The following is a 26,894-nucleotide window of genomic DNA, read 5'->3' on the forward strand; positions in this document are numbered from 1 at the left end:
TTGTTTCTAAATGAGAATCAACTGCATTTGCTTACCAGTAATGGGTCATGTAGGCATGTATCCATTAACATACCCATGCTGTGTACCTTGTATCTAAGCCAGAGTAAGCTACTGCAGTTTTATCTGGTGCACATCTTCTCATATGGCGTAATTCTTCTCAAATCAGAAAGAACAGAGTAGAAAATAGTAGCAAGGAAAGGAATGTGGATGATTATATTATAGAAATGTGAAATTCAACCAGGGCCATTTCACCTCTCTCCTTTCTACAAACTTCTCTTGCTTTCTCATGTGTGAATATTTTCTTCATCCTCCTGCCTTTTTCAGCCAGTGTCTCATCTAAAAATTCTTCTGAGGTTAAGTATTTAGAGAATCGTTGGATCCACCACTTCAAAAATGTAAGAAGGCAGATAAAGCAACCATGAAAGCTGTAATGTTCTGCAAGAGAAGTTATAGATTCACTTCTACAAGGCCACTACCAAATAATTTATTTTCAAAATAAAAGTCGCATTGGTTTACTTCTAATGATTAAAAATCTGCATCATAATGGGGATTATGTAGTCCAGGTGATAATCAGTGTTCACACATCTTGTTCTTTCAAATGCAAGTAGCATGAACTACAGGAGACACTGCTGATATGTCCTTCGGGTTTATTATTTCGTGAAAAAGCAGCAGCATCCTTACATCTCACATCATCCAGAAAAGAGAGACAAGACCGTCAGATTCCTAGCTAAGTAGCATTTATGATGCTTAACTTTGTAATAGCTGTAGGGCATGAAACAGTGCCTTGCGGAAATTTCTACAGGGAATTCTGTAACTGTGTCACCACTGAAGGTGGACTCAAAGCGAGAAGACCTTAGAACACTGTTAAACAGATACTGCATCTTTTCCTCCAAGCCACTCTTAACACACATAACTGAAGGAATTGCTGAGAACTTGGCAGAGATCGGATTCAAACACGGTTTAGAGATCTCTTGGGAAAATGGGAGAGAAACCCTTGAAATCAAGAGGGGGGGGGAGAGATCTATGCTCATGTTCATAAATCAACTTTTCCACTGGACTGATGCTTAAATACACAGCACATTGCGACGGGAGTTTAGATTGCACGTGTCCTTGCAAATACCATTGTAAAAAAATAGCAGAGGTGGGAGGAAACTCCTCTCTCTGATCTCTCTGAATAGGCTGCGTCAGCTCAGCATGTACGGCAAGCAGCATCTCAGGAGGCTGGGAAACCAGAAGGGGCAGAGCTGCAGAGTCAGAGGTCTGGAGAAGACGGATAGGAATAATACGATCCATTTTCCTACAAAGAGAGAGCGAGAGACAGAGATGAAATGGCACACTGAATACACATGTAAAACACAAATCAAAGCTTCCTAAATCTCACTGAATGAAGAGTTTCTCCTCATCCCATTAAAAATCTGTCCCAAAGTTGGGCAGTCTTCCCTTCCTTTCAAGGAACATTTTCTCTAAGGGAATCTGTGGAAGTGGGCATGTCTGCCATTTGCAGGGCCACCGCTCTGACTTTGAAGGTAGCCACCATCCCAAATGTTTCTCTCAAGGATCTTTAACCCCCCGCCCCCGCAAAAACTTCACTAACTCACACAAAGAGGGAAAAGAGTGGATCTACAGTCGTACTTTGGTTGTCAAACGCCTTGGTATTTGGGACATTTTGGCTCCCGAACACTGCAAATCTCGGAGTGTTCCAGTTTGTGAATGTTTTTTGGAAGCCAAACGTCTGGCGCGGCTTCCGGCTGGCTGCAGGAAGCTCCTGCAGCCAATCAGAAGCTGTGCCTTGGTTTTCAAATTGTTCTGGGAGTCGAATCTGACAGGTCCCTTTACCCTTCTGTGAAAAACCCCACCCTCCCACTATATATAAGGGTCTGGTGATTTCTGTTTCAGTGCATCTGAAGAAGTGTGCATGCACACGAAAGCTTATACCAAGAACAAACTTAGTTGGTCTCTAAGGTACTACTGGACATTTTTTTATTTTGTTTGTAATTTTTTGTATTCTCATACAGTCATTCTCATGTTTGTAACAAAGGTAGCAATCTAAACGTTGAAAAAAGTAACATAAGAATTGACCTACCAAACAATACAGTGTAATCTGCTGGGGGGTGGCTTATAAATCTTTCCCACACAAACTTTATGGTAGACTTGCAAAAAATCATGAGATTGTGAGTAAGGAAGCCCACAAACTTAGTTTAGGCAAACTTGGAAGGAAAGAACTAGGAGATGGAACAAGTTAAAGAGTGGGGGAAGATTTTCTCTTGGTGTACAACTTTAAGGAGTCTATTGCACAAACCAGAAGCTAGGCTTTTAGAGGACATGCGCCTTATAACAGATAAGCTGCTTCATGGCTACTGGGTGCTTTTCTTCCCCCAGCCCCCAGTGTACTGCAGATCATACTCTCTTCAACAATCTTTTGAAAGTGAGGACTTAACTCAAGATGATTTAAGTACCACATATGTCAAACATTTCACGATAAGCATTCCTCTTTGTTCCATATACTAGCTCCTGCCTGTGGGCTTCTCAGAACTGCACACCACCTAAACCAATATTCACTTCAGTTTTACCAAGGTAATGTGGCTAAAGCTCTTTCCGTTAGAGAAAATGCTTCAAGCCTTTCACAGATTCAGTCAGTTTCCAAGCTTTTTCTTGTTTCCAAAGCAATCTCCTCAGATTTCTTTTAAATCAGTCAGAAGGAAAGCTCCCCCCCACCCCCACCCCCCACTTTGCTGTATGCTGTAACTTCCATAAAGACTAGAAACAGAAGCAAACACTCAGTAGTGCCTGAAGCCACTTACCCTAGTATCATATTCAAGAACAAACGGGGGGAAGTCAATTTGTTCGGGGGGAATGGCTGCGAACAACTGTTGGAGGCTTTCCACGTGGTGGATTTTGTCCTTTAGTCCCGAGACCGTAAAGGTTGTGAAAAACCATGTTGAAACCTAATAGACAAGAATGGGAAATAAATGTTACCAGAAAAACTGTCAATAACTGCCCAGAGTCTCAATCTTAACAATCTAGCAATTCCTTCACCATTTCAGCAGACAAAGGTAAAAGTGCATGCACAATTCAGATTGCTAGTTTAGCAATGTTAATATAGCATTCTCTAAGCATTCTCTTGTTGTTGTTGTTGTTAGTAGTAGTAGTAGTAGTAATTACTCACCCTTCACCCTAAGGACAGGTATCTAAATGGCTTGGATGAAAAGCTTGAAAGAACTAACCAATCCAAATGACAGTGGTCCTGATTCCTATCTTGCTACGTAATTAGTCAGCTCATGTTATAGAAAAAGCATGCAAAGGATTTGTACAAACCATTGTACAAACTGATTATGCCCCATATTTTGGGATCCCACACATTCACTACAACCCAAAACGTACAATTTCCCCGTTGAGTAGGGCATACTTCACCTTTGAGCGAAACGTTGGATGGACAAAGTACAGGGCCTTCAGATTTTTTTTGTACCTAGGTTAACAACAAGAGCAGTAAACGTCTCAAGTTTTAAATGAACATTTGCAGAAATCAAACAAGTTCTTAGCAATCTGCTCCATGTAAAAAGGGCACATGTTTCAAGCTGCAGCTTATTAATGTATGTGCAGCACTGACTTGAATTGTTTCTGTGGGAAAGCTCTCCAGAGACAATGAGTAGTCTCATGACAGCTGACATGCTTTTTTCATAAAGCCAAGGAAGCTTATTCTACAGCCCTAAGGTGCTGTGTCACATGAGTGACTAGGCATATTCTGAAACTAAGCCTCCCATACTCATTGAACACACTATGTCTTCATGCCCACTACCTTTTAAAATAGTTTCTTTGTGATGCTTTTTGATCCAAAAGGGAAGTAAGGAGAAAGGCTTCGGGGCAAGCCGAGTTATACTTACTTGGCATCGACAATGTCAGAGAGTTTTTTTAGGAAATCGGAATCTAGGTGATTGTAGATGTTAGTGAGCGTGTGGAAATACACAATGACATATTCCTTCATTACAATGTGGTCCATTACATGAATGAAGTACAAGAGCGCCTGGAGAAAGAGAAAAGTCACAAATGTCAGATTTCAGAGGTGGACTGCAGCATCCATCCTTACATGAGTAATACGGCTAAAAGCAGAGCAACCTTTAGGGGGATCGAGGAAAAAGTTCTTTCAAACTTTTTGAATATGCAGCACTTACATATGAGAACAGATTCTCTCAAGAAAGAAAAAAGTGAATGCTTCACAATAAATTCTTCTCCAACAAAAGATGTCACTCCTTTCTCACCCAAAAACAAGTGGTGAGCTCACAAATCCTGAGTTATCATGAACAAAGTGGTGGGCTTGAACCAGAAGCTCCAATTCCCCCTTATTTATTTATTTATTGAATTTATATACTGCCCTATACCTGGAGGTCTCAGGAATATCAAAAAATACAAAATAAAAATAAAAACATTAACCCAACAACCCCCCTCCCCCCAAAAGAGCTACATTTTAAAAGGGTATAGGATGTTGATCAGGTCAACCAAAGATCTGGTTAAAAATGAAACGTTTTGCCTGGCGCCTAAAGATGTATAACGAAGGTGCCAGGCAAACTTCCCTGGGGAGAGCATTCCACAGATGGGGAGCCACTGTAGAGAAGGCCTGTTCTCATGTTGCCACCCTCCGAACCTCTTGAGGAGGAGGCACACGAAGAAGGGCCTCAGAAGATGATCTCAGGGTCCGGGTAGGTTCATATGGAAAGAGGCGGTCCTTGAGGTATTGCAGTCGTGAGCTGTTTAAGGCTTTATAGGTCAAAACCAGCACTTTGAATTGAGTCCAGAAACTAATTGGTAACCAGTGCAGTCGGACCAGGATCAGCGTAATATGCTCAAACCGTCTTGCTCCAGTGAGCAACCTGGCTGCTCAATTCTCACTAGCTGGAGTTTCCGAACCGTCTTTAGAGGCAGCCCTACGTATAACGCAGGCCTTACCCATGAAGTCTACTGGCCGGTCACTGCCTGTGGAGAAATGTTTGGTATATGCCTGTTTATGTCTGCAAAAAGATCTGTCAATATACTAATGACAGCCAATTCTATTACCCTTTCCCATCTAACTTAGGTGAAGTAGTGGAAATGCTGGTGGAATTGTACTCCCAGTTAAAGACCAGGTCCAGAGTTGCTGTTAGCCTGGCCTTATCGGATATGTTGATGTGTTTTGAATTGATATGAATTGTCATGTGCTCTGGAAATCATCTTAGGGATGAAGAGCAGGATATAAATGTACAAAAGAATAAATAAACCTGTATCCAAAGAGAAATTTACTATTTAATCACCAATAATTTTTATGTTTGTTAGGATCTCACCTTCTCCATGTCTATTAGAGTTACAGGAATATTCCTTCCAACCACTGCCATTACTGTACGACCACAGTTATCAACACCTACAAATAGAATGAAAAGGTTTCTTTAACTTTAAAGTCCCCCACTTCTGTGAGCAGAAATAAAGCTCAGCCTAAAATCTGGTAGTTCATAAACACATGGTTTTAACAATGAGGGAGCAATACTATTAAATTAATTATTAGCTTTCACTTCATAGGGCGCTGTTTCAAGGGCCACAGTTGTCTGGGACTGTATAGGTCATGCTCCTTGTTTTAAGCCCTTTTCAGGTCTATGACCATCCTCTACTGAACGACTTATGACAATCTTGCATTACGTTTGCCAATCTTTGACTAAGTCAATTTATTTATGTGTACAAAATTAAAAATAATTTTCAAAGGCTGGATTCTCCTGTACAGTGTAGCATTAAGACATGGAGACTTCCTTTTATCACAGTATATCTTCATTGCAATATATTCAACAAGGAAGAGTTAAGGGGCAGTTAGAATTTGTGACCTTGAACTCACCAGTTTGGTATAAAGCTTTAAGGGACGCAATATCAGACAGGTCTTCTGCTCTTGCTCGACAAAGCCAGCGATTGTAACTGGAAGGCAGCCACATAAGGTTTCAGAACTTGGACTGATCTGGTTGTCATGTTTAGCAATCAAAGACCACCTCCAGAGACATATTATTAGACAAATACAGCAAACAAACCTGTCATGCTTCTCACATGATGTTATACTCTGTCAGAATCCAAAAGGAAAACGCAAGTGGAGCAGTGTAGGATTAAGTTGGAAATAATTAAACAAAGGGGGATGCAGGTGGCACTGTGGGTTAAACCACAGAGCCTAGGGCTTGCCGATCAGAAGGTCAGCAGTTCGAATCCCCGCAACGGGGTGAGCTCCCGTTGCTTGGTCCCTGCTCCTGCCAACCTAGCAGTTCGAAAGCACGCCAAAGTGCAAGTAGATAAATAGGTACCACTCCGGCGGGAAGGTAAACGGCATTTCTGTGCGCTGCTCTGGTTTGCCAGAAGCGGCTTAGTCATGCTGGCCACATGACCCGGAAGCTGTACGCTGGCTCCCTCGGCTAATAAAGCGAGATGAGCGCCGCAACCTCAGAGTCGGCCACGACTGGACCTAATGGTCAGGGGTCCCTTTACCTTTTTAATTAAACAAAAATAAGCAGCTGAGCTGCCATCCTTCCATTAAATAGCACAGAAGTTATGTCTAAAGCCCCTAGCACAAGAGGAAGTGTTCCCCATGTTTCTAAATCTGCTAAAATACACCATGAATAGTGTAGCAGCTCCCAAGAATATAGCACTGAAGTTCAAAACACAATGAATCACAATAGGAATAGTCATCTGCAATAACTTCTTACTTTCTCTGATGCTGCTTTTGTAGTGCTGCCTCCGAGAGCTGCCCTTGAAGGATAAGACGCCTCTGTTTATCAACATCTCCCTCCATGCGGGCAAAAGCATGGGAACCAATAAATGAAAAGTCTGCTTCCAGGCCTTCCTCATCAGAATTATCTGCAAAAGATGCACAAGAAGAATGAAGGAACTGTCCAAAGTAGAGCCACAATACAAGTCCAGTCCAGGAAAACAATGAGACTTATGGACAGGAGATAGAGAGAGATTATATTGCACTGCATTATGAGTTCATCAGTATCTCTTTCTGCAAAGCAAGCAGAATGGATGAAGTGTGGCACTCAGAGTTCACCATAGGGCAAGCATCAAGTATGTCAGCTAGGCGTAATTGTTCAGAGCCAGTACAGAACACTGAACACGTGAGTGCACTTTCTTGGAGATAAGAGGCATTCTGTGAAGTCTTAGCCAAGCCTTAATTACAGAACTTACATGTATATATTAAGAAAGCATGGGGAAGATGGAAGCTGGAGGCAGCCCAGCGCGCCCTTCTGAACCCTGAAATTTGGATAGGACTGGAATCATCATGACTGTGCTCCTAACCCAGAGATGGTCAATTCTCTGATCATCCACCAAAGCAATCAGGGCAGTTTCTGCTTCAAAGCCAGATTGGGATGGATATAAATAACTTCTGCCAGGAGGTTGATGAGCCACCAACTGCACCTGGACCAGACTTAATAATGGTATAATGGAATTTCCAGCCATGGAAATCTGATGAAGCTACTGTCATGGAAGAAGCAAGACTGCTCTTCTAAGACTTCATGGATAGCCTTTCACACACAGGTTTGTGCTGGTTTTTACTCACAAGGTTTCCAAGCTGGATGAATAGATCTCTGGCATGGATGTCTATTTCACTTTGCTTTTTAAAATCCACCTTCTGGTTTTTGTGTTGTTTTTAACCATTTTTAGTTGTTTCATTATTGTTTTGTACTTGATATGTGTTTGTGTGCATGCCTAAGATGATGTATAAGAACAACAAATGATGTATGTTCTGAGACTGCCCTCTTCCTCCTCTTCAGTGGCAACTGACTGGTGTCAGGCATATGGATCTTGATGGCGGAGAAGAGATAAAGATCAACAGGAGGTCAGTCAAGCCCTGCATCTAAAGCTCCAGTCTCCCACCAAAAATCCAGCTCTCTTGGCAAACAGGAGAGGAAAACTGGATGAGGACTCTGCCCACAGCAGTGAGGAGAGGAAATTCAGGCCAAGTTGTGCCTCTGAACACTGATGGAAGGAGTCACTTTTCATGAGATGCCTTCCTCTGACGAGGAATGACTGGGTCTGCTTTTATGGGGAAATAATCAAATACTGTATTTCCAGGGGGTTTCTCCTCCACGGAAGATCTGAAAGCTTTTAGTGTGCTATACACTTACAGAGATCCAGAGCCACAGAAGATTTGCTCCCAGACATGAGAAGCCGAAACAGAGTCAAAGGGCAGGAGCTAATCCTATCTTATATCAGCTTCACAGACAATTCGCTTGACCTTGTTCACACCCATTCCAGCTACAAATGGAAAAGCAGCTATAGTTTGAATACCTATCTCTCCCAATGCCTTGAGGATAACTACATTAGCTCTGTAGATGCTGTTTATCCTAACTCTGCAGAAGACTCTCTGGACACAATCTGCAAACTAACCCTCAGAAACACCTGGCTTTTCACTAATTCTGATCTGACGCTCTGGCACGACTGGCTCCCCTTCAGCATTGCCAATGTCAACAGGAAGGAAGGGCAAGGACTTTTCCTCCTCTTCTAGAGACCTTGGGAAATACAGAGGCAGCAACTTCTGATAAGTATCCTGGAAAAAAAGGGAAAGTTTTAGATCTCCAGTTTTCAAGGCAGGTTGAAAACAGGTCACAAAGACCATTAAATGCCCCCTGGTATTCTTTTGCATGGTAGATCATGATAGCACCACACTGACTGGTTAGTCAAGATCTACAGTTCTCCCATATGTGGAACAAAGTTGCAACTCCCATCGTTTTTCTTTCAACATCTGACATATGCAGAAAGGTTAGGATGTAGAGAATAAGTTTTAATACAAGTTTGAAACAATAAATCTATTCACTTATCTCCATCCTATCCTTATGCCCTAATGCTAGGGATGGGGAACCTGTGGATTTGATGTGCAGTAGAGTCCAACAGATGGATCCCTACAAGCCTTCCATCCTTTTCTTATGCAGCAACATTTTGTGCAGGGCAGGTGCCAGAATTCTGCTTCCAGAGTGCGACAGAATACTTGCTGTGGCCAGCAAAGTAAGCTTCACCCAGCTATCAACAGCTATGCTGTGTTTTGGAAGTGCTAAGAAGGGATCAACTTCAGCCCTTAACCCTTCCCCAAAGTGCTTTGGAAGCACAGCTGTACCATAAACCTCCCACCTCCCTTTCTAGCTTCAAGCGTGCAGAGCCAAGGTATGTGTCTCTGCTTCCAAGGAACATATAATAATAATAATAATAATAATAATAATAATAATAATAATAATAATAATAATAATTTTTATTTATATCCCACCCTCCCCAGCCGAAGCCGGGCTCAGGGCGGCTAACAACAATAAAATAGTACAACATTCTAAAAACATTTCATTATAAAAATTAATTAAAATCAAATTGATGGCAACCATTAAACTAAAGTTCTGTAGAAATTGCCAAAGGAGGGAGTCAGGCTGCGCCCTGACCAAAGGCCTGGTGGAACAGCTCTGCCTTGCAGAAAAAGAAGAAGAAGAAGAGTTTGGATTTGATATCCCGCCTTTCACTCCCCTTCAGGAGTCTCAAAGCGGCTAACATTCTCCTTTCCCTTCCTCCCCCACAACAAACACTCTGTGAGGTGAGTGGGGCTGAGAGACTTCAAAGAAGTATGACTGGCCCAAGGTCACCCAGCAGCTGCATGTGGAGGAGCGGAGACGCGAACCCGGTTCCCCAGATTACGAGTCCACCGCTCTTAACCACTACACCACACTGGCTCTGGAAAGATGTCAAGTCCCGCAGGGCCCTAGTCTCTTGTGACAGAGCGTTCCACCAGATCGGGGCCACCGCCAAAAAAGTCCTGGCTCTAGTTGAGGCCAGCCTAACCTCTCTGTGGCCTGGGACCTTCAGGATGTTTTTATTTGAAGACCATAAGTTCCTCTGTGGGACATACCAGGAGAGGCGGTCCCGTAGGCACGAGGGTCCTAGGCCGTATAGGGCTTTAAAGGTTAAAACCAGCACCTTAAACCTGATCCTGTACTCCACCGGGAGCCAGTGCAGCTGGTATAGCACCGGGTGAATGTGATCTCGCAGTGAAGACCCCGTAAGGAGTCTCGCTGCGGCATTCTGCACCTCACAAGCACAGAATCAAAGGAAGTTCCCACTGCCACCTCCACCTCTGAGCTGGAGAGAGGTGTGTGAGTTTGTTGGCTTGGTTCCACCCTTTTGGAGCACTGGGAATGTGCCTTTAAGTGCAGAGCCAAATCAAAACCCCAGCTCTCCTGTTCAGCTCCAGCACTAGAGCTGTGGCAGTGAGTATGGGTTTGCCCCAAACTTTATGCTGCAATTCAGAAAAGTGGCCTTGGGGGAGGAAATGGGTCCTGGCAGCCACACAGGGTAACTTTCAATATTAGTACTTTGAACACATAAATTGCACAGATGAGATGGAGGCTATTTAGAAGAACTGTGAAATTGCAACTTGGGAGTATGTTTGTCTGAAGGAATAAGAAGGTATTGAAACCGAGTTTCTCATCCACCTTTGGACAAGAAGTTAATCAAATCACTGGAGTGGAGAGCAGTAAATAGAGATCAAGGCACGAGGGTTTTGGGACTGGGTTAGCTCAGCAGCACAGCAATGTCTACAGACATAAACAGAGTACTTTACATACCTCTTCAAGTTCAGACACTGCAAACACCACTTTTTCAAGAGTTTCCCCGTGAACTTCTAAAAATCGCCGGACGGTTCCTGCAATGGGGGTGGGGTGGGAGGAAGAGGGAGAAATCAACACACAGTCAGCAAAACGAGAAGAAACAGACCCCCACGTTGATGGAAAATATAGGACTGCCCTTTCCTATGCCATTATTTAATGTTATTAATTGATCTACTTTAATTAGTTATTTTGCCCATCCTTGTTGACCACATATACTGTGGTGGTGGTTTGGGTTTCCTGACAATAATAGCTTTGGGTTTGGAATTTTGTTTTCTCAGTCTCAATTAATGCCTTTCCCAGAAGAATGCTGTACATAGGAAAACAAGTACCTACAGCCCTTAGTGAAACTTGTGTGAAAGTCCTTTACAACTCCTTCATTTTACTTCACCACAAGGGCTGTTGTAAAGCGTTAGAATTGTTTTCTCTAATTGAAAAGACAGTTGCACTTTTCAATGTAAAGACAGCCGTTTGCAACTTAGTCTAAGGGAAGTGGAGCAGGGGATTGGAGAGGGCCGTTGCAGACCGAATATTGCAATATAGTCCCCACTTCAGTAATGATGTTTTGAACTGGGCTGTAGGGAGTTCAACCACACATTACCATCTTTCTCAACCTACTTCAAGGTAGCACCACATCAAGACAGCTGTGCCGCCAACTGCAAATAAAGGCAGACTGCATTCCTAGCACCCAAAAGGGGAAGTCACCTGCCTCACTGTTTTACTAGTTCCTCAAATTTTAACTTGCATATTCTTATAGTTTCTACACTATGACAACTTAAGTCATGGGTAGGCAAACTAAGGCCAGGGCGCTGTATCTGGCCAAATCGCCTTCTCGCCCACGGACGGTCCAGGAATCAGTGTGTTTTTACATGAGTAGAATGTGTGCTTTTATTTAAAATGCATCTCTGGGTTATTTGTTGGGCATAGGAATTCATTCATTCCCCCCCCCCCCCAAATATATATATAGTCCTGTCCCCCACAAGGTCTGAGGGACAGTGGACTGGCCCCCTGCTGAAAAAGTTTGCTGACCCCTGACTTAAGTGAAAGCTTTGCAACTGAAGACCTACGGTGGCTTAGATTAACATATATTTTCCTATGAACCCTTTGCCACAACCCTCCAGTCCCAATATTCAACTGTAACTAAGCCTAAATATATATAACCAAAATAATCACAAATCCTGCTCTGTCGTTCTTAGCAAAGCACAATGCATGTAGATGAAGCTGTATATCCAGCGAAGATCCTTTCAAGGCTACTTACGCAGTGCTATGTGGGTAGCATCCACTAAAGGGTAACCTCGTTTCACCGTGTTTATCACACAGAATCCGACTGAGGACATCGCTTGCTCCCTGCAGCCAGAAGGATAATGAAAAGCGTAAGCATCACAAACAAATCAATGCAACTGATGCCACAGCAGGATCATGTCAGCTTATTCTGTATGAATAGGCTGCATTTGTTGTAGTGGTCCAACAGTGGTCATTAAAATTACCGGAGCAACACCAAATTTGGAATCAAATAGTAAAAAGGATTCACAGAGATGGCTTAATCCATAATAGGTGCCCATGACTAACATGATTATGGATGTTTATACTTTTGCTTCATACTGTGGATAGATTTTGCTCTCCAAAAGCTTTTAAGAGCCGGAAGAGATTCTACTGAAATTTTCACGAAACCCCCACTGCTCCTAATAGCTGTTATAACAACTCTTGACAAAGGAGGTTTAAGTGTTTTCTGTATCATTGGATGTTTTATGTTTGCTGGTTACTTCTTAAGACATGGTTTTCAGATCACAAGGAGGAGCTATAGTGTAAACTATGCCAAAAGATGTGAAGATTGGATCACATTTTACTGTTTCAAGGAGCACAAACAGTTTAGACAAAGATGATGTAGCCCTAGAGCTCGCCTAGGTTTACAACTGAGGAGGCTGTAACGTTGAAGGTCCCATACTTTCCAACATGTAATTTTGCACACAAGCCCATAGTTTTAGATGTGAGACACCTAACAAACCAATAGTCTGCACAGAAGAAGAGTTGGATTTGATATCCCGCCTTTCACTCCCCTTCAGGAGTCTCAAAGCGGCTAACATTCTCCTTTCCCTTCCTCCCCCACAACAAACACTCTGTGAGGTGAGTGGGGCTGAGAGACTTCAGAGAAGTGTGACTGGCCCAAGGTCACCCTATAGCTGCATGTGGAGGAGCGGAGATGCGAACCTGGTTCCCCAGATTACGAGACTACCGCTCTTAACCACTACACCACACAGGACAAGAAACACAGTGCTTGTGATCTTAAACAAATTTTCAGACATTGGGCACGACAAAAAACCACACAGAGTTGCCACTATTCACCACTATCCCACTTCACAAACATAAAATCCACATGAAGACATTGTAGAAGTCTGCAAAACATGTCTGGGGTTATATCAGATAGGAGATGTGTTGGATTGGATTGATCTTTATTACGGCCATTGGCCCGTCACACATACCACCATAATGTACTTGAACCTCCAAATTTAAAACCGCCAAAACTTACAAAAAACAGACAAGAACCAAAGCAAAACAAAAACAATAGACCAACATCATACATTACAATAAATTTGTAACATAAACATCGCCCTCTGCTCATAAATTAATAGAAGACATCAATGGTGATATCACCTAATTACATCCTAAAACATAGATAATGGTTTAAAGGGATTATCCGAGCCACACAGGAGTCCGTTTCTCTTCTTTAGGGATAGGACGCTGATCAAGAATCTGGCAACCATGAGTGATCTTAGGGGGTCATCATCATTTAATAGATATCTCAGTTTGGCTTTAGTCGTATCATCGGCAATTCCCTTTAGATATTGAGCAAGGAACTTGCCCCTGGCCGATAAGTGAAAAGCACAATCAAGAATTATGTAATGCAACGATTCCGGTGCCCCACAATTACAATCACATAAGAGCGATATCTGTCCATTGGAGAATCTATTTCTCAGCACGTTCGATGGGAAGGTGTTGAATCTTGCCTTTACAAAGGCATATCTATGAGCCGAAGAAGTTAAGGAATTCAAATAGTTTGGGAGCCTTAAGAGGGGTAATAAACCAAGGTTTAGAGGTGAGCAGGTACCATTGCCCAAGACCATTTTCTGCTGCAAGTCCATCTCCTCTAGTTTACAGGTTACTGTTCTTTTAGGAGATGTGTTAAGCAGGTTAGCAATGGAAAAGAGGGTTAAAAGGAAATGATAGAATTTTTTTAGTAAATGATGTCAGTTTGCATCCTTAATCTAATAGTCATTCTCTGAACTGTCCTCAATTGCGATTTATTATGTTATTTATTTACAGACCACTTATAAATGCCATCTCCAACTCCTCAAAAGATTCCATCAATGGTGTCTGAAAAATTTCACACTTCACTTGGGAAGATAGGCGAACTAATGTCAGTGTGCTGGAAGAAGCAAAGATCACCAGTGTCGAAGCAATGATTCTTCAACATCAACTTTGCCGGACTGCTCAAGTTGTGTGGATGCCCGAGTATCGTCTTCCAAAGCAACTACTCTATTCCGAACTAAAAAATGGAAAGCATAATGCTGGTGGTCAGCAAAAGAGGTTTAAAGATTCTCTCAAGGCAAATCTAAAAAAAAAAAGTAGAATAAACACCAACAACTGAGAAACACTGGCCTGCGAGCACTCCTGTTGGAGAACAGCCTTTACCAAAGGTGTCATGGGCTTTGAAGGTGCTCGAACTCAGGATGAAAGGGAGAAATGTGCTAAGAAGAAGGCATGCTCGGAAGGCACCCTCACCATGATCAACTCTCACCCGGAAACCTATGTCCCACTTTGGAAGGACGTATGGATCCAGAATTGGCCTCCAAAGTCACGTAGACTCACTGCTATAAACCTGTTCACGGAAGACAATCTTACTCGGCTACGAGCGATCGCCAAAGATGAATTTATACTTAACAAGTACTTTTGTAACAATAGCAAGAGCAACAACAATAATAATAATAATAATGATACTTTTATTATTTATAACCTGCCCATCTCGCTGGGTTGCTCCAGCCACTCTGGGTGGCTTCGAACCCATATAAAAACATAAAACCCGGCTTTCCTATGCATTCTGTTCCTTGGAATGGCATGTAGTGCTTCTCATCATCTACCCCCATTACTAAGCAACTAATATTGGAATGTGGGGAACGGAAGAATCTAAAGCACGTGGAAAATATATGTTTGGATGAAGAGAGCCAGGGGATTAGATGTTGACATGTATACTTTCACAAGCTATCCAAGATGTTAAGGTATGATAGATACGGTAAGTTTTTAAAACTTATTTCTTTACACTAGATATAGGTAGGTAGCTGTGTTAGTCTGCCATAGTCGAAACAAAATAAAAAAATTCCTTTCAGTAGCACCTTAGAGACCAACTAAGTTTGTTATTGGTATGAGCTTTCATGTCCATTCTTCAGATACCTTTACACTAGTTACACATTCCAAAATTTTACATGCACTGTTGTTGTGTTTGTGTATGTGTGTTTCACAAGGTACTTGCCTGTCACAAGCAGACACATGCTTACTTTGCAAGTTGCAGAATGTTGCGATAGCAGCTGTACAGGGAGCTTTCTGCTGCTGTCCGGTATCGACTTTTGTATTTGGGACCCACAGTGTGAATGATGAAACGGGCAGCTAGATTAAATCCTTTCGTCAGCTTTGCTTCTCCTGTCCGGCAGCCTATAGGAAAACAAAACAAAGCCGGATGAGCTAAGTAATATTGAAGCAACTGAAATATAAGGATTTTAGGCTTAGCACAGAGATCCTCTTTTATGGATGGATTTGGGAACACACAACAGCTCCCCATATTATATCCATGCTTCCTGCCAAACCTAGGTAAGAGAAAAAAGCAGCATGCACAGCTGTGTAGCTGGGTACAGAGAAGTCTCAGTTAGACATAGAGATAAGCCATGGTTTATTAAGAGAACAAGTCGGTGCGAGCCTTGGGTTCACACAACCCTACACAGGTGCAGGTAGAGGGGGAGGAAGAAGAGGAATCTGGAAGCTTTTGCTTCAATTTCTATTTTTAACTACCTGCAACTTAGTTTTGTCCAAATCTGACAGACCAACTTTATAAGCAATGGTCTGAGGCTGACCTATTCTGGTAAATCACAACAAGTGTTGCAATATTTTATAAAGATCTGCCATGAATGTTTTTCATGATTTAGTCATATCATCACCTATTCATTCTTGCATCGCTAATGGTCATTTTAAAGAAATTTATTACCTTGCTTATTTTATGAGGAAGTTCAGCTGTGCAATTTGTAATTTGAAGAGGGGGTGGGGGAAGAGGGAGGAGGAGAGAGACATACTTTGAATTCAGAAGCTATTCTCTAAATCAGATATTGTTGTAGGGGAAGAGTTTGGTTAGCCCTGTAAAATGGTACAGTAGTACACACAATGAACAGTCGTTGATGTAGTTTATTTATAATTTACTCATGTTGTGGTTTTCTATATGTAAACTCTTGGTACAGAATTGGGCTGCGAGTTTAATTCTTCCTCAGATATGTATTTTTTGTAACCTGAAACATTTATCAGTGACCAAATTCTCTGTTCAAAAAATCATCCCTCCAAATATTTGCTTCCATTACACCCAATTGTGTTTTTATTGAATTAATTAGAAAGCTCAGTAAGAGGGCTCAGAATTCATTTCATATTTGTTGACAGTTGGAATAATTTTATACACAGCAAAGACAGCTCCATCCATCAAATGAAGTAAGCAAATATGCATCAGTGACAAAATTAACTTAATATATCAGATTTAAAGAACAAAGTTAGAGACAAGATACCTTTTTGGTCAGCTGGAATAAACGGGTCCATCACTATAGGGGTTATGGGCTAATTCCTGGTACAGCATACGATTGTGCAACGTTTTGAATTGCTTGTACTCTTGGTTACTTTGTAGAGTTATGTTTATCAGCTTCTAATTTTATTGCATTGTTACTTTTTATCACCTTTGTAGCTGATAAACTGAATTGTTACTATATAAGATAAATATATGAAAAAATAATTTTAAAATATGCCAAATGTTTGTTTACTCTTTGTCTTACGCATATGTAGCATGATCATTATGACAGACACGTTTTAACTTTACAGCATAGTTTGTTCATAGATGTTTTTTTACTGTGAAATGAACTTTTAAAACCAAAGTGCAGTCCCCTTTTTGGTTCAAGCTGAACGTTTTGAAGTCAATTGGATTAACTTTACTATACTTACCTTTGAGCTTCTGTAGCTCAGCCCTCAGGTCAGGTCCCGCATGTGTGCAGATACTTTCAGAAACTGGGTTCTTGTCCGTGAGAGACTCATTGCTGGTGTTCACTATGGCTGTGCAGTTCAGCAGTGCTACATCCCCCCTCCTGAGGAAAAATCACCACCATTAAGCAGGCGGCACGGAAGAAAATAGAAGCACAACACACACACAGGAAGCTTCTCAGAGCTGTTACATGATTATTGTTGCATGGTTATAAAAGAGAACATACTTCATTAAGTTTTTCCCATCAGCTTTCTCCTGATATGTATTAAGAAGGCAGTAATAGAAGAATAGAACGCAGGTGGCGCTGTGGGTTAAAGCCTCAGCACCTAGGACTTGCTGATCGAAAGGTCGCGGTTCGAATCCCTGCGGCGGGGTGCGCTCCCGCTGCTCGGTCCCAGCGCCTGCCAACCTAGCAGTTCGAAAGCACCTCCGGGTGCAAGTAGATAAATAGGGACCGCTTACCAGCGGGAAGGTAAACGGCGTTTCCGTGTGCGGCTCTGGCTCGCCAGATGCAGCTTTGTTACGCTGGCCACGTGACCCGGAAGTGTCTCCGGACAGCGCTGGCCCCTGGCCTCTTGAGTGAGATGGGCGCACAACCCCAGAGTCTGTCAAGACTGGCCCGTACGGGCAGGGGTACCTTTACCTTTACCTTTAATAGAAGAATTTATATTTACGTCTCTGGGTGCCTGAGTGCTCATGTTAGTCATGGAGTGCACAGTATGTCAATTTATCACTTTTCGGGAATTGAATACAATGGAAAGACATAACCTCATTTTCAATACAGTGGAACCTCGGTTTTTGAATGTAATCCATTCTGGAAGAGCGTTCGACTTTCGAAACGTTCAAAAACCAGGGATCAATGGGCGGTCGGCAGAATCCATTGAAAAATGGATAAATGCGCCTCGGAAGCCAATTACTTCTGGGTTTTCGACGTTCGGCTTCTCAATTGTTTGTTTTCTGAGATGTTCAAAAACCGAGGTTCCACTGTGCTTACAAGTTAAGAGTTATGTCACAGTACAAAGGGAAATTACAGAAGAGTTATTTGAACACATATTATCTTGCTCATGGAGTTCAAAGGTTTAATACCAACTCTACACCAGGGATGGGGAATCTGTAGCCTTCCAGATGTTGTAGGGTAGAAACTCCTATCAGGCCTAGCAAGCATGGTGAGTTGTCAGGAATGAAGGAACTGTAGTCCTAAAACATCTGGAGGGCCATAGGTTCCTCTACCTCTGCTTTGTGCTCATTATTAGTACAGACTATACAGTTAAGAAGATTCAGGGCATTATACATCTATAGAACAGCAGAAATTTATATGCAAGTGATATCCACGTGACTTCATAACTGAATATTTTTAAGAAGAGGCTTTCGCTACACTTGGTTCAGAATGCAGCAGCAAGGATGTTAACAGGCGCATGTCTATGGGATCATGTTACACCTATCTTGCAATATCGCCACTGACTGACAATCTGCTTCTGGGCACAATTCAAAGTACTGGTGATGACCTTTAAAGCCCTAAATGACTTAGACCTGGGGCTGCCTCCTCCTATACCATTCATCCCACTCCCTAAAATCAAAAGCTGGTGCCTTTCTCGGCATCCCACATATGACAAGGCAAAGTTCATGGCCACAAGAGGTACAGCCTTTTTCAGGGGCTGCACCAATATTGTCATCTCCAGTGCAGATGACTTCTTCTCTGGTCATTTTTAACCAGCTTGTAATTACTGTACATTTTTATTCTGGCAGGTTTATCCATTTATTTTTTTAAACTTCTATATGGTCTTTAGGACAAAAATCTCACAAAGGGTGTACAATGAAGAAAATACATCAAATGAAAATGGGAAAAGTCCCATTATAAACAATAAATACTGACTACAACCAGCAATGGATAATTGGCCCCAGTATTTGTTACCACACTTTAAACTCCTAAGGCCATTATAAAAATCTCTCTCTTCAAAGCACATTTAAAATATAACAGAGGCAGCGCCTGCTTAACTTTTGGGTTGTATTTGAAAAGCTAGGGGGCCACTGTAGAAAGTCCTCTCTCTTATGCCTGCTAACCAGATAGATTTAGCTGTCAGACATCTCAACAGCACCTTGGACATAGATTTTAGGATTATGGCATATGGATATAGTTTTTTGCCTAAAGTCATTTTTACCCATTATCACTACTGTTGTTGCTTTTAAAAGAACTTTTAATGTTGTGCTATTTTATTTGTTGCGCATTTAATATATTTTTTATTATTACAGCCATTTTAAATAATTGTACTGTAGTCTGATTTTAAATTCTTGTAAATAGGTACATGAGTATTAGAAGGGTGATACAGAAACATTCATTTACTAAATGAAATGAATAATCTGAACTTCTTACCTGTTAAAGCAAATCTAATCAGTGTTCTACAAAAGTCAGTGCTCAGGATTTGATTTTATTAACCAACCCCCCGTGAATATCAGCCAAAGTTTAAACCAAAAAATCAATGAATCACATAATGCCTAAGAATTTTATGTTAACAAATGCAATTATTTCAAAATCATGATGCGCAAGCTTACCATAATATTATTTTTTCACTGATGTCTTTCCTATATGGGAAGGGTGAGCAAGCATCAACTTGAGTCTTTTCTACTGGAACTGAAGAGTTCAACTGATCTGCCACATAAAGATCAGTCCAGCCTTGCAAACCATCAATATCCACAAAATTGGAAGGAGCCCCTAAAGGATCCATGGAAGGGATCGGCAATCGGTTCAGTTTACTTCATAAGCACTCCACACTCCTACTGGAGTCCTGCTGGTATTCTGGACACACCACAATCAGACACTCGGGCTCTTTGTTAAAAACGGAGATGAAAGTTCCTGTGAAAAAGCACATCAGTAAATCATTGTGCTGTGTGAGCTTGGAAAAAAAACAGATGTGTGTGTTTTGACAAAAGATTCCTTCATAATAAAATTGTAAGAACCCAAAGGGCACTTCCTTAGAGAAACACTCATTCAGGGATGCGCAGTTTTCCTCCCAAATGATTCCATTTCAGGAATACTATTTACTCCTAGGCTAGTCTCCAAGAAGCCATTTAGGTGTTGCTCTCAAAATGTAGTCCAGAAGAAATGGGTTCTGTCCTAGTTTTCTTCTAATATGAATATGCTAGTATTCTTTGTGTAGATTTACATCTATATATGTTGCAAGGATATAGCAATGCTTGATTATTTCTCTTTTATCAAAGAGAGACTGCAAATAGTGACGCCAACAGGGCCATGAAATGCAGGAGGACAACTCAGAGCTGGGACATAAACAAGGCTTAAATAATAATAATAATAATAATAATACTCATTCAGAACAAGGATAGCACTTTTTCTTCCCCCTTAGGTTCTCTCCATGGCCATGTATGAGGATAACAAATGCCATTTGTTTTTGTCCTTGTTTTCATTATATATAATGTGTTCCCATTTTTTATTTTTACACTCTGAACCAGCCCTGAGATCTTCAGGTGAAGGGTTGTATACAAATCTGATAAAACAAAATAATAAATAAATTCACCGGGCACGGTGCATCTAGCCCACAAAGGTTTCTGCTCTGGATCAAGAAAAATCCTTTTCTACAGGGAGAAGAATTAGAAGTTATCCCCAAAACTGGCAGAAATAAGAGACATGCTATTACCCAGCATGTTGCTTACACTTGAGAAGTTTCCCTTCCTTTCTGAGGAATGAAAAGACGGGCAAGTGAGGAAGAAAGTGGTTATTGGTTTGGTTTGTTCCTGTTCTCATTATGTACTTTGTCCATTTTGTGTATTTAATGCTGTGGACTGGCCACCCCAAGATCTTTAATAAATTTAATAAATAAATGAAACACACTTTGTTTGTTTGCTTATTAAATCTGCCCACTGCCCTTTATCTGTAGATCTCAGAGTGGCTCACAACATGGGCATAGCTGCCCCCTCCAAATCAAGTAAACAAATAAAAATACATAACTGACCAATTGCGTTGCAGATAACTCAGTTCTGCCCCAACATAAATCCTGCCCCCCCCCCAAATAAATTCTGCCTACGCCCATGGCTCACAGCAACAAAACTTTAAATACTGGATGTTTTAGTACAGTGGTGCCCCGCAAGACGAACACCTCGCAAGACGAAAAACCCGCTAGACGAAAGGGTTTTCCGTTTTGGAGGCGCTTCGCAAAACGAATTTCCTTATGGGCTTGCTTCGCAAGAAGAAAGCCCATAGGGAAATCTCCGGGGACCTCTTTTAAATGCTGGCGGTGGGGAGCAAAGCCTTTCCCCCACCTTCGGCCTTCAGAAGAGGTCCAGGAAGGCCGGCGGGGGCCGAAAGGCTTTGCTCCCCACCGCCAGCATTTTAAAAGCAGTCCGGGATAGCAGGGAAGCACTTCCCGCTATCCCGTTTGGCTTTTGAAGGCAGGCGGGGGGAGCAAAGACTTTTGCCCCCCGCCCGCCTTCAGAAGAGGTCCTGGACCTCTTCTGAAGGCCGGCGGGGGGCAAAAGTCTTTGCTCCCCCCCGCCTGCCTTCAAAAGCCGTCCGGGAGCATTTTAAAATCGTCCCGGGGTGATTTAAAAGCCTCCGTGAAGGCAGGCAGGGGGGACAAAGACTTTTGCCCCCAGCCAGCCTTCAGAAGAGGTCCAGGACCTCTTCGCTGCCGCCCGCCAGCATTTTAAGATCGCCCCGGACAGCGGAGAAGTCTCCGCTGTCCCGGGGGCTTTTAAAATGCTGGGGGACAGCAGCGAAGCCTTCGCTGCCACCCGCCAGCATTTTAAGATTGCCCCGGGACAGCGGAGAAGTCTCCGCTGTCCCGGGAAGGCAGGCGGGGGGAAGCAAAACTTTCGCCCCCCCGCCGGCCTTCAGAAGAGGTTGGGGGACAGACTGTCCCCGGACCTGGTCTGAAGGCGGTTTCCATAGGAACGCATTAATTGATTTTTAATGCATTCCTATGGGAAACCGTGCTTCGCAAGACGAAGAACTCGCAAGACGAAAAGACTTGCGGAACGAATTAATTTCGTCTTGCGAGGCACCACTGTATGCTGTTATATACACTGTAAGCCACCCAGAGTGGCTGGGGAAACCCAGTCAGATGAGTGGGGAATAAATGAAATAATGATGATGATGATGATGTTATGTTGTTGTTGTTGTGAATCACCCTGAGACCTACAATGGACAGTACAGTATACAAATTTAATAAACGAAACACACTGGGGTGTGTGTTACTGGGTTGCTGCTTTTATTTTGATTATATATATTGTGGTTTTTATGTTGATCTTTTCTGTGAACCGCCCTGAAACCTCCGGGTATAGGGCGGTATATTAATTCAATAAATCAGCATCATCAGGGCTGGATATAGGTTTGATGAGACCCTAAGCTACTGAAGGTAATGGGGCCTTTTATATGACCAGCTATCCTTTGTCAACAACAAATTGTCAGTTTTTTGTGTTGAATGTATGCTATATGGTAATTTGTGGACCTCATAGGTATCTAAAGCCATTTGCACATGACAAAATATGTATTTTATCCAAGTAATTGATATAGAAATGAGCAAACCAGTGATATTTTAGGGAGAAGGGTAGCAGGTGGGGCCCAGTACTTACATCATAGGAGCCTACACAACATAAAACACTGTTGCTGTATGTAGGTTCTTTATCTTATATTTTGGAAATGCACATCCAGTTTTTTCCCCCTTAATTTTTTTGGGGGGCCGCCAAGAGAGTGAGACTCTAAGCTATAGCTTGTTTAGCTTATAGGTAAATCCGGCACTGATGGTCAGTATAGAAATTTAATAAATAAACAAAGTAATAAAATAAGGAGCCATTAAATAAGTCAATGATTTTATAGGCAGCGTGATGAAACATTATGAATGTTCTTAAAAGTGAAGTTAGAAATAGATTCTGATTTCTCCCAGAAGATCCTTCAGAGATGTAGCAGCAGCCGATTTTTACATGCCTAAATTGACATATTAAAATGTGGATGTTTTCTGGGTCACAAACGTTTTAATTAATCTACATCTCTTTTCTTCTCTCCCCATGTCTCAAAGGATTGCTGGGGAAATTACCTTAATGAAGCAAAGTCCAAAAACTCTACTAAAAGGCCTAAATTATAAAAGGGACAGCATACAGCAGCTGAAAATCTGAGCAAAGCCCTGAATTGTTGCCCTTCATCTGTCGATCTCAGGGCAGTTCACAACACCAAAATAAAATAATAAATAATAATAATACAGTGGCACCTCAGGTTCAGTACTTAATTCGTTCTGGAGGTCCATTCTTAACCTGAAACTGTTCTTAACCTGAGGCACCACTTTAGCTAATGGGGCCTCCCAGTGCTGCTGCTGCACAATTTCTGTTCTCATCCTGAAGCAAAGTTCTTAACCTGAAGCAGTATTTCTGGGTTAGCGGAGTGTGTAACCTGAAGTGTATGTAACCTAAGGCACCACTGTAATAATAATAACAACAATAATAATAAACTTTCTCTGTTTATTTTGTGAACCTCCTGCTGCCGCCGCCACACGATTTCTGTTCTCATCCTGAAGCAAAGTTCTTAACCTGAGGTACTATTTCTGGGTTAGCGGAGTCTGTAACCTGAAGCCTGTGAAACCAGAGGTACCACTGTAATAATAATAACAATAATAATAATAATAATAAACTTTCTCTGTTTATGTTGTGAACCTCCCGCTGCCGCCACCACTATTTCTGGGCACTATTTCTGGGCTAGCGGAGTCTGTAACCTGAAGCCCGTGAAACCCGAGGTACCACGGTAATAATAATAATAACAATAATAATAATAACAATAATAATAATAAACTTTCTCTGTTTATGTTGTGAACCTCCTGCTGCCGCCACCACTATTTCTGGGCACTATTTCTGGGCTAGCGGAGTCTGTAACCTGAAGCCCGTGAAACCCGAGGTACCATGGTAATAATAATAATAATAATAATAATAACAATAATAATAATAAACTTTCTCTGTTTATGTTGTGAACCTCCCGCTGCCGCCACCACTATTTCTGGGCACTATTTCTGGGTTAGCGGAGTCTGTAACCTGAAGCCTGTGAAACCAGAGGTACCACTGTAATAATAATAACAATAATAATAATAATAATAAACTTTCTCTGTTTATGTTGTGAACCTCCCGCTGCCGCCACCACTATTTCTGGGCACTATTTCTGGGCTAGCGGAGTCTGTAACCTGAAGCCCGTGAAACCCGAGGTACCATGGTAATAATAATAATAATAATAATAACAATAATAATAATAAACTTTCTCTGTTTATGTTGTGAACCTCCCGCTGCCGCCACCACTATTTCTGGGCACTATTTCTGGGCTAGCGGAGTCTGTAACCTGAAGCCCGTGAAACCCGAGGTACCACGGTAATAATAATAATAACAATAATAATAATAATAATAATAACAATAATAATAATAAACTTTCTCTGTTTATGTTGTGAACCTCCTGCTGCCGCCACCACTATTTCTGGGCACTATTTCTGGGCTAGCGGAGTCTGTAACCTGAAGCCCGTGAAACCCGAGGTACCACGGTAATAATAATAATAATAATAATAATAATAATAATAATAACAATAACAATAATAATAATAAACTTTCTCTGTTTATGTTGTGAACCTCCTGCTGCCGCCACCACTATTTCTGGGCACTATTTCTGGGCTAGCGGAGTCTGTAACCTGAAGCCCGTGAAACCCGAGGTACCATGGTAATAATAATAATAATAATAATAACAATAATAATAATAAACTTTCTCTGTTTATGTTGTGAACCTCCCGCTGCCGCCACCACTATTTCTGGGCACTATTTCTGGGCTAGCGGAGTCTGTAACCTGAAGCCCGTGAAACCCGAGGTACCACGGTAATAATAATAATAATAACAATAATAATAATAATAATAATAATAATAATAATAATAATAATAACAATAATAATAATAATCTTTCTCTGTTTATGTTGTGCCCTGTTTATGAACCGCCCCGAGACCCGCGCTATGCAAATGTCATAAATAACAAGGATGGTGGGCGAGGATGAGAATGAAAGCGGCGCCGGAAAGGGAACCCGGAAGACCCCTCGGTGGGTTCCTGAGGTAACTGAGGCGTGAGGGACACGACGCGCGGCGGCGGCGGCGCCTGCCTGCCTGCCTGCCTGCCTGCCTGCGGGAAGAAGGGGGACACTCACGGTCGCTGCTGGGGCTTCCGCCGCCCGTCCAGGCCCGGCGCCGCTCGGAGCCCTCCTTCCTCCCCCTCACGCGACACGGGGGGAGACCAGCGAAAGAAAAGCCGCCTCCTCCTCCTCCTTCCGGTGAACGCCCCGATCCGGCCCAAGCGCCACCTAGCCGCTCTTTGCCTTGGGAGGGAGGAGGGGAACAAACCACGCGGAGGCGCTGAACCGAAGGGGCCACCCTGAGGCCATCTAGTCTGACCCCCTTATCCTGGGGGCGGGTGTCTCTCTCTCTCTCTCTCTCTCCCGGGATGGTTCTGTTTCCAAGCAGTGGGGCGAGCGAGAAAGCCCTTCTGAGGGGAAGACGGAGTGCTCCATATTCAGCGCCGGTTACCAATTCAGTGAACAAAATGGAGGGTGGGGGGTGAGTTTGACTCGCGTGCTTCTTCCAGGAGGGCTTTATTATTGTTTTTATTATTGGTTGTTCGCCGCCCTCGGCCCGGTCTTGGCTGGGGGGGGGGGCGGGGTATAAATAAATAAATAAATAATTATTATTATATTTTTTATTATTATTATTACTATATTTATTACTGGTCCAGAATTCTCCCCCCCCCCCCACAGGGCTCCTCTCGGACTTGCCTAATTTGTGCCCCCCCCCCCCCACAAAGCCCTGCCAATGCCACGGCATCCCCTCGTACAGCATATACTAGGCCCCCCACAACAGCCTTGCAGGGCAGTCCAAATCCAGTTGCAACACAGCAGGCTGGTAGAAAACATCTGGAAAGCAGCTGGAAGCCGGTCCCCACTCCCCCCCCCCAAAAAAAATATTGATTTATTGACTGACTTGGCAGAAAACACGGCTCCTGTTTTGAACCCGGAAGCTGCCCACGCAGGCAACGACGTCAGGGTGTCTCTATACTTTTTTTTAAAAAAGTCTCGTCGCAGTTTAAAGCGGCTTCCTGTTCCGGTGACGCTTCGCCCCTCCCCTTCCGGTTCCCTCAGATGGTCAGTCGCTCCCGGAACTTCGAGCCCCGCGATGAGGAGCACGTGCTGCGCAGAAGCTTGCGGGAAATAAAGCTGCAGCTGACGGTGGGTCCAGGCGGGCGGGGGAAGTGGTTGGGGTCTTGGGCCAGAGCTCCCCAAGGAAGGGAAGAAAGAGAGTGTCTCTGACCCAGTGCAGAGTGCATTGCTCTCGTTTCCCGCGTAGAGGGCACATCCGTGTGGACGGCAGAGCACGGGGGGCTGTAGTTGTCACCCTCTCCTCTTTGCGTGTTTGCTGAGAAATTCCAACTCGTGAGTACCTCCTCAAGTGTAGGGAGTCCGTAAAAAGCAGAGGCATCACCTTTCCAACAAAGGTCTGTATACAGATAGGTAGCCGTGTTGGTCTGCCATAGTCAAAAGAAAAAAAATTCCTTCCAGTAGCACCATAAAGACCAACTAAGTCAGTTCTTGGTATGAGCTTTCGTGTGCATGCACATTTCTTCAGAAGAATGCACACGAAAGCTCATACCAAGAACTAACTTAGTTGGTCTTTAAGGTGCTACTGGAAGGAATTTTTTTTGTTTTGACAAAGGTCTGTATAGTTCAAGCTATGGTTTTCCCAGTAGTGATGTATGGAAGTGAGAGCTGGACCATAAAGGAGGCTGTTCGCCAAAGAATTGATGCTTTTGAATTCTGGTGCTGGAGGAGACTCTGGAGAGTCCCATGGACCGCAAGAAGATCAAACCTCTGCATTCTTAAGGAAATCAGCCCTGAGTGCTCACTGGAAGGACAGATCCTGCAGCAGAGGCTCCAAGACTTTGGCCACCTCATGAGAAGAGAAGACTCCCTGGAAAAGAC

The 26,894-nt window shown here is 42.7% G+C and overlaps 2 protein-coding genes across 5 annotated transcripts in view; one reads left to right on the plus strand and one right to left on the minus strand.

Annotated features, from left to right (window-relative positions):
- Positions 1-630: 630 nt before the first annotated feature.
- Positions 631-25,188, minus strand: GDAP2 (ganglioside induced differentiation associated protein 2). 3 transcript variants are annotated; one of them, XM_083719313.1, is made up of 14 exons: positions 25,074-25,188; positions 19,459-19,759; positions 16,872-17,011; positions 15,182-15,335; positions 11,890-11,978; positions 10,593-10,669; positions 8,383-8,542; positions 6,702-6,852; positions 5,852-5,928; positions 5,313-5,389; positions 3,882-4,021; positions 3,412-3,466; positions 2,802-2,945; positions 631-1,297 (listed from the first exon to the last, which is right to left on the minus strand). In XM_083719313.1, exons 2-14 carry the CDS (start codon positions 19,629-19,631, stop codon positions 1,253-1,255), a joined length of 1,482 nt encoding a protein of 493 aa, XP_083575439.1. In that variant the 5' UTR covers positions 19,632-19,759; positions 25,074-25,188; the 3' UTR covers positions 631-1,252. The 3 variants fall into 3 exon arrangements, with proteins under 3 accessions (XP_083575439.1, XP_083575440.1, XP_083575441.1); XM_083719314.1 differs by having other exon boundaries at positions 25,068-25,153; XM_083719315.1 differs by lacking the exon at positions 25,074-25,188 and having other exon boundaries at positions 2,798-2,945.
- Positions 25,004-26,894, plus strand: part of WDR3 (WD repeat domain 3) — a 30,576-nt gene continuing 28,685 nt past the window's right edge. The window contains exons 1-2 of one of the 2 annotated variants that reach the window (XM_083718644.1): positions 25,004-25,196; positions 26,001-26,144. The gene's annotated coding sequence lies outside the window, so the exon portion shown is untranslated. Of the gene's footprint in view, positions 25,386-26,000; positions 26,145-26,894 lie in introns of both variants that reach the window. The other variant, XM_083718645.1, reaches the window with a different exon arrangement.

This window comes from Podarcis gaigeae, assembly GCF_964106915.1.
Source record: "Podarcis gaigeae genome assembly, chromosome: 17".
Taxonomy (NCBI): domain Eukaryota; kingdom Metazoa; phylum Chordata; class Lepidosauria; order Squamata; family Lacertidae; genus Podarcis; species Podarcis gaigeae.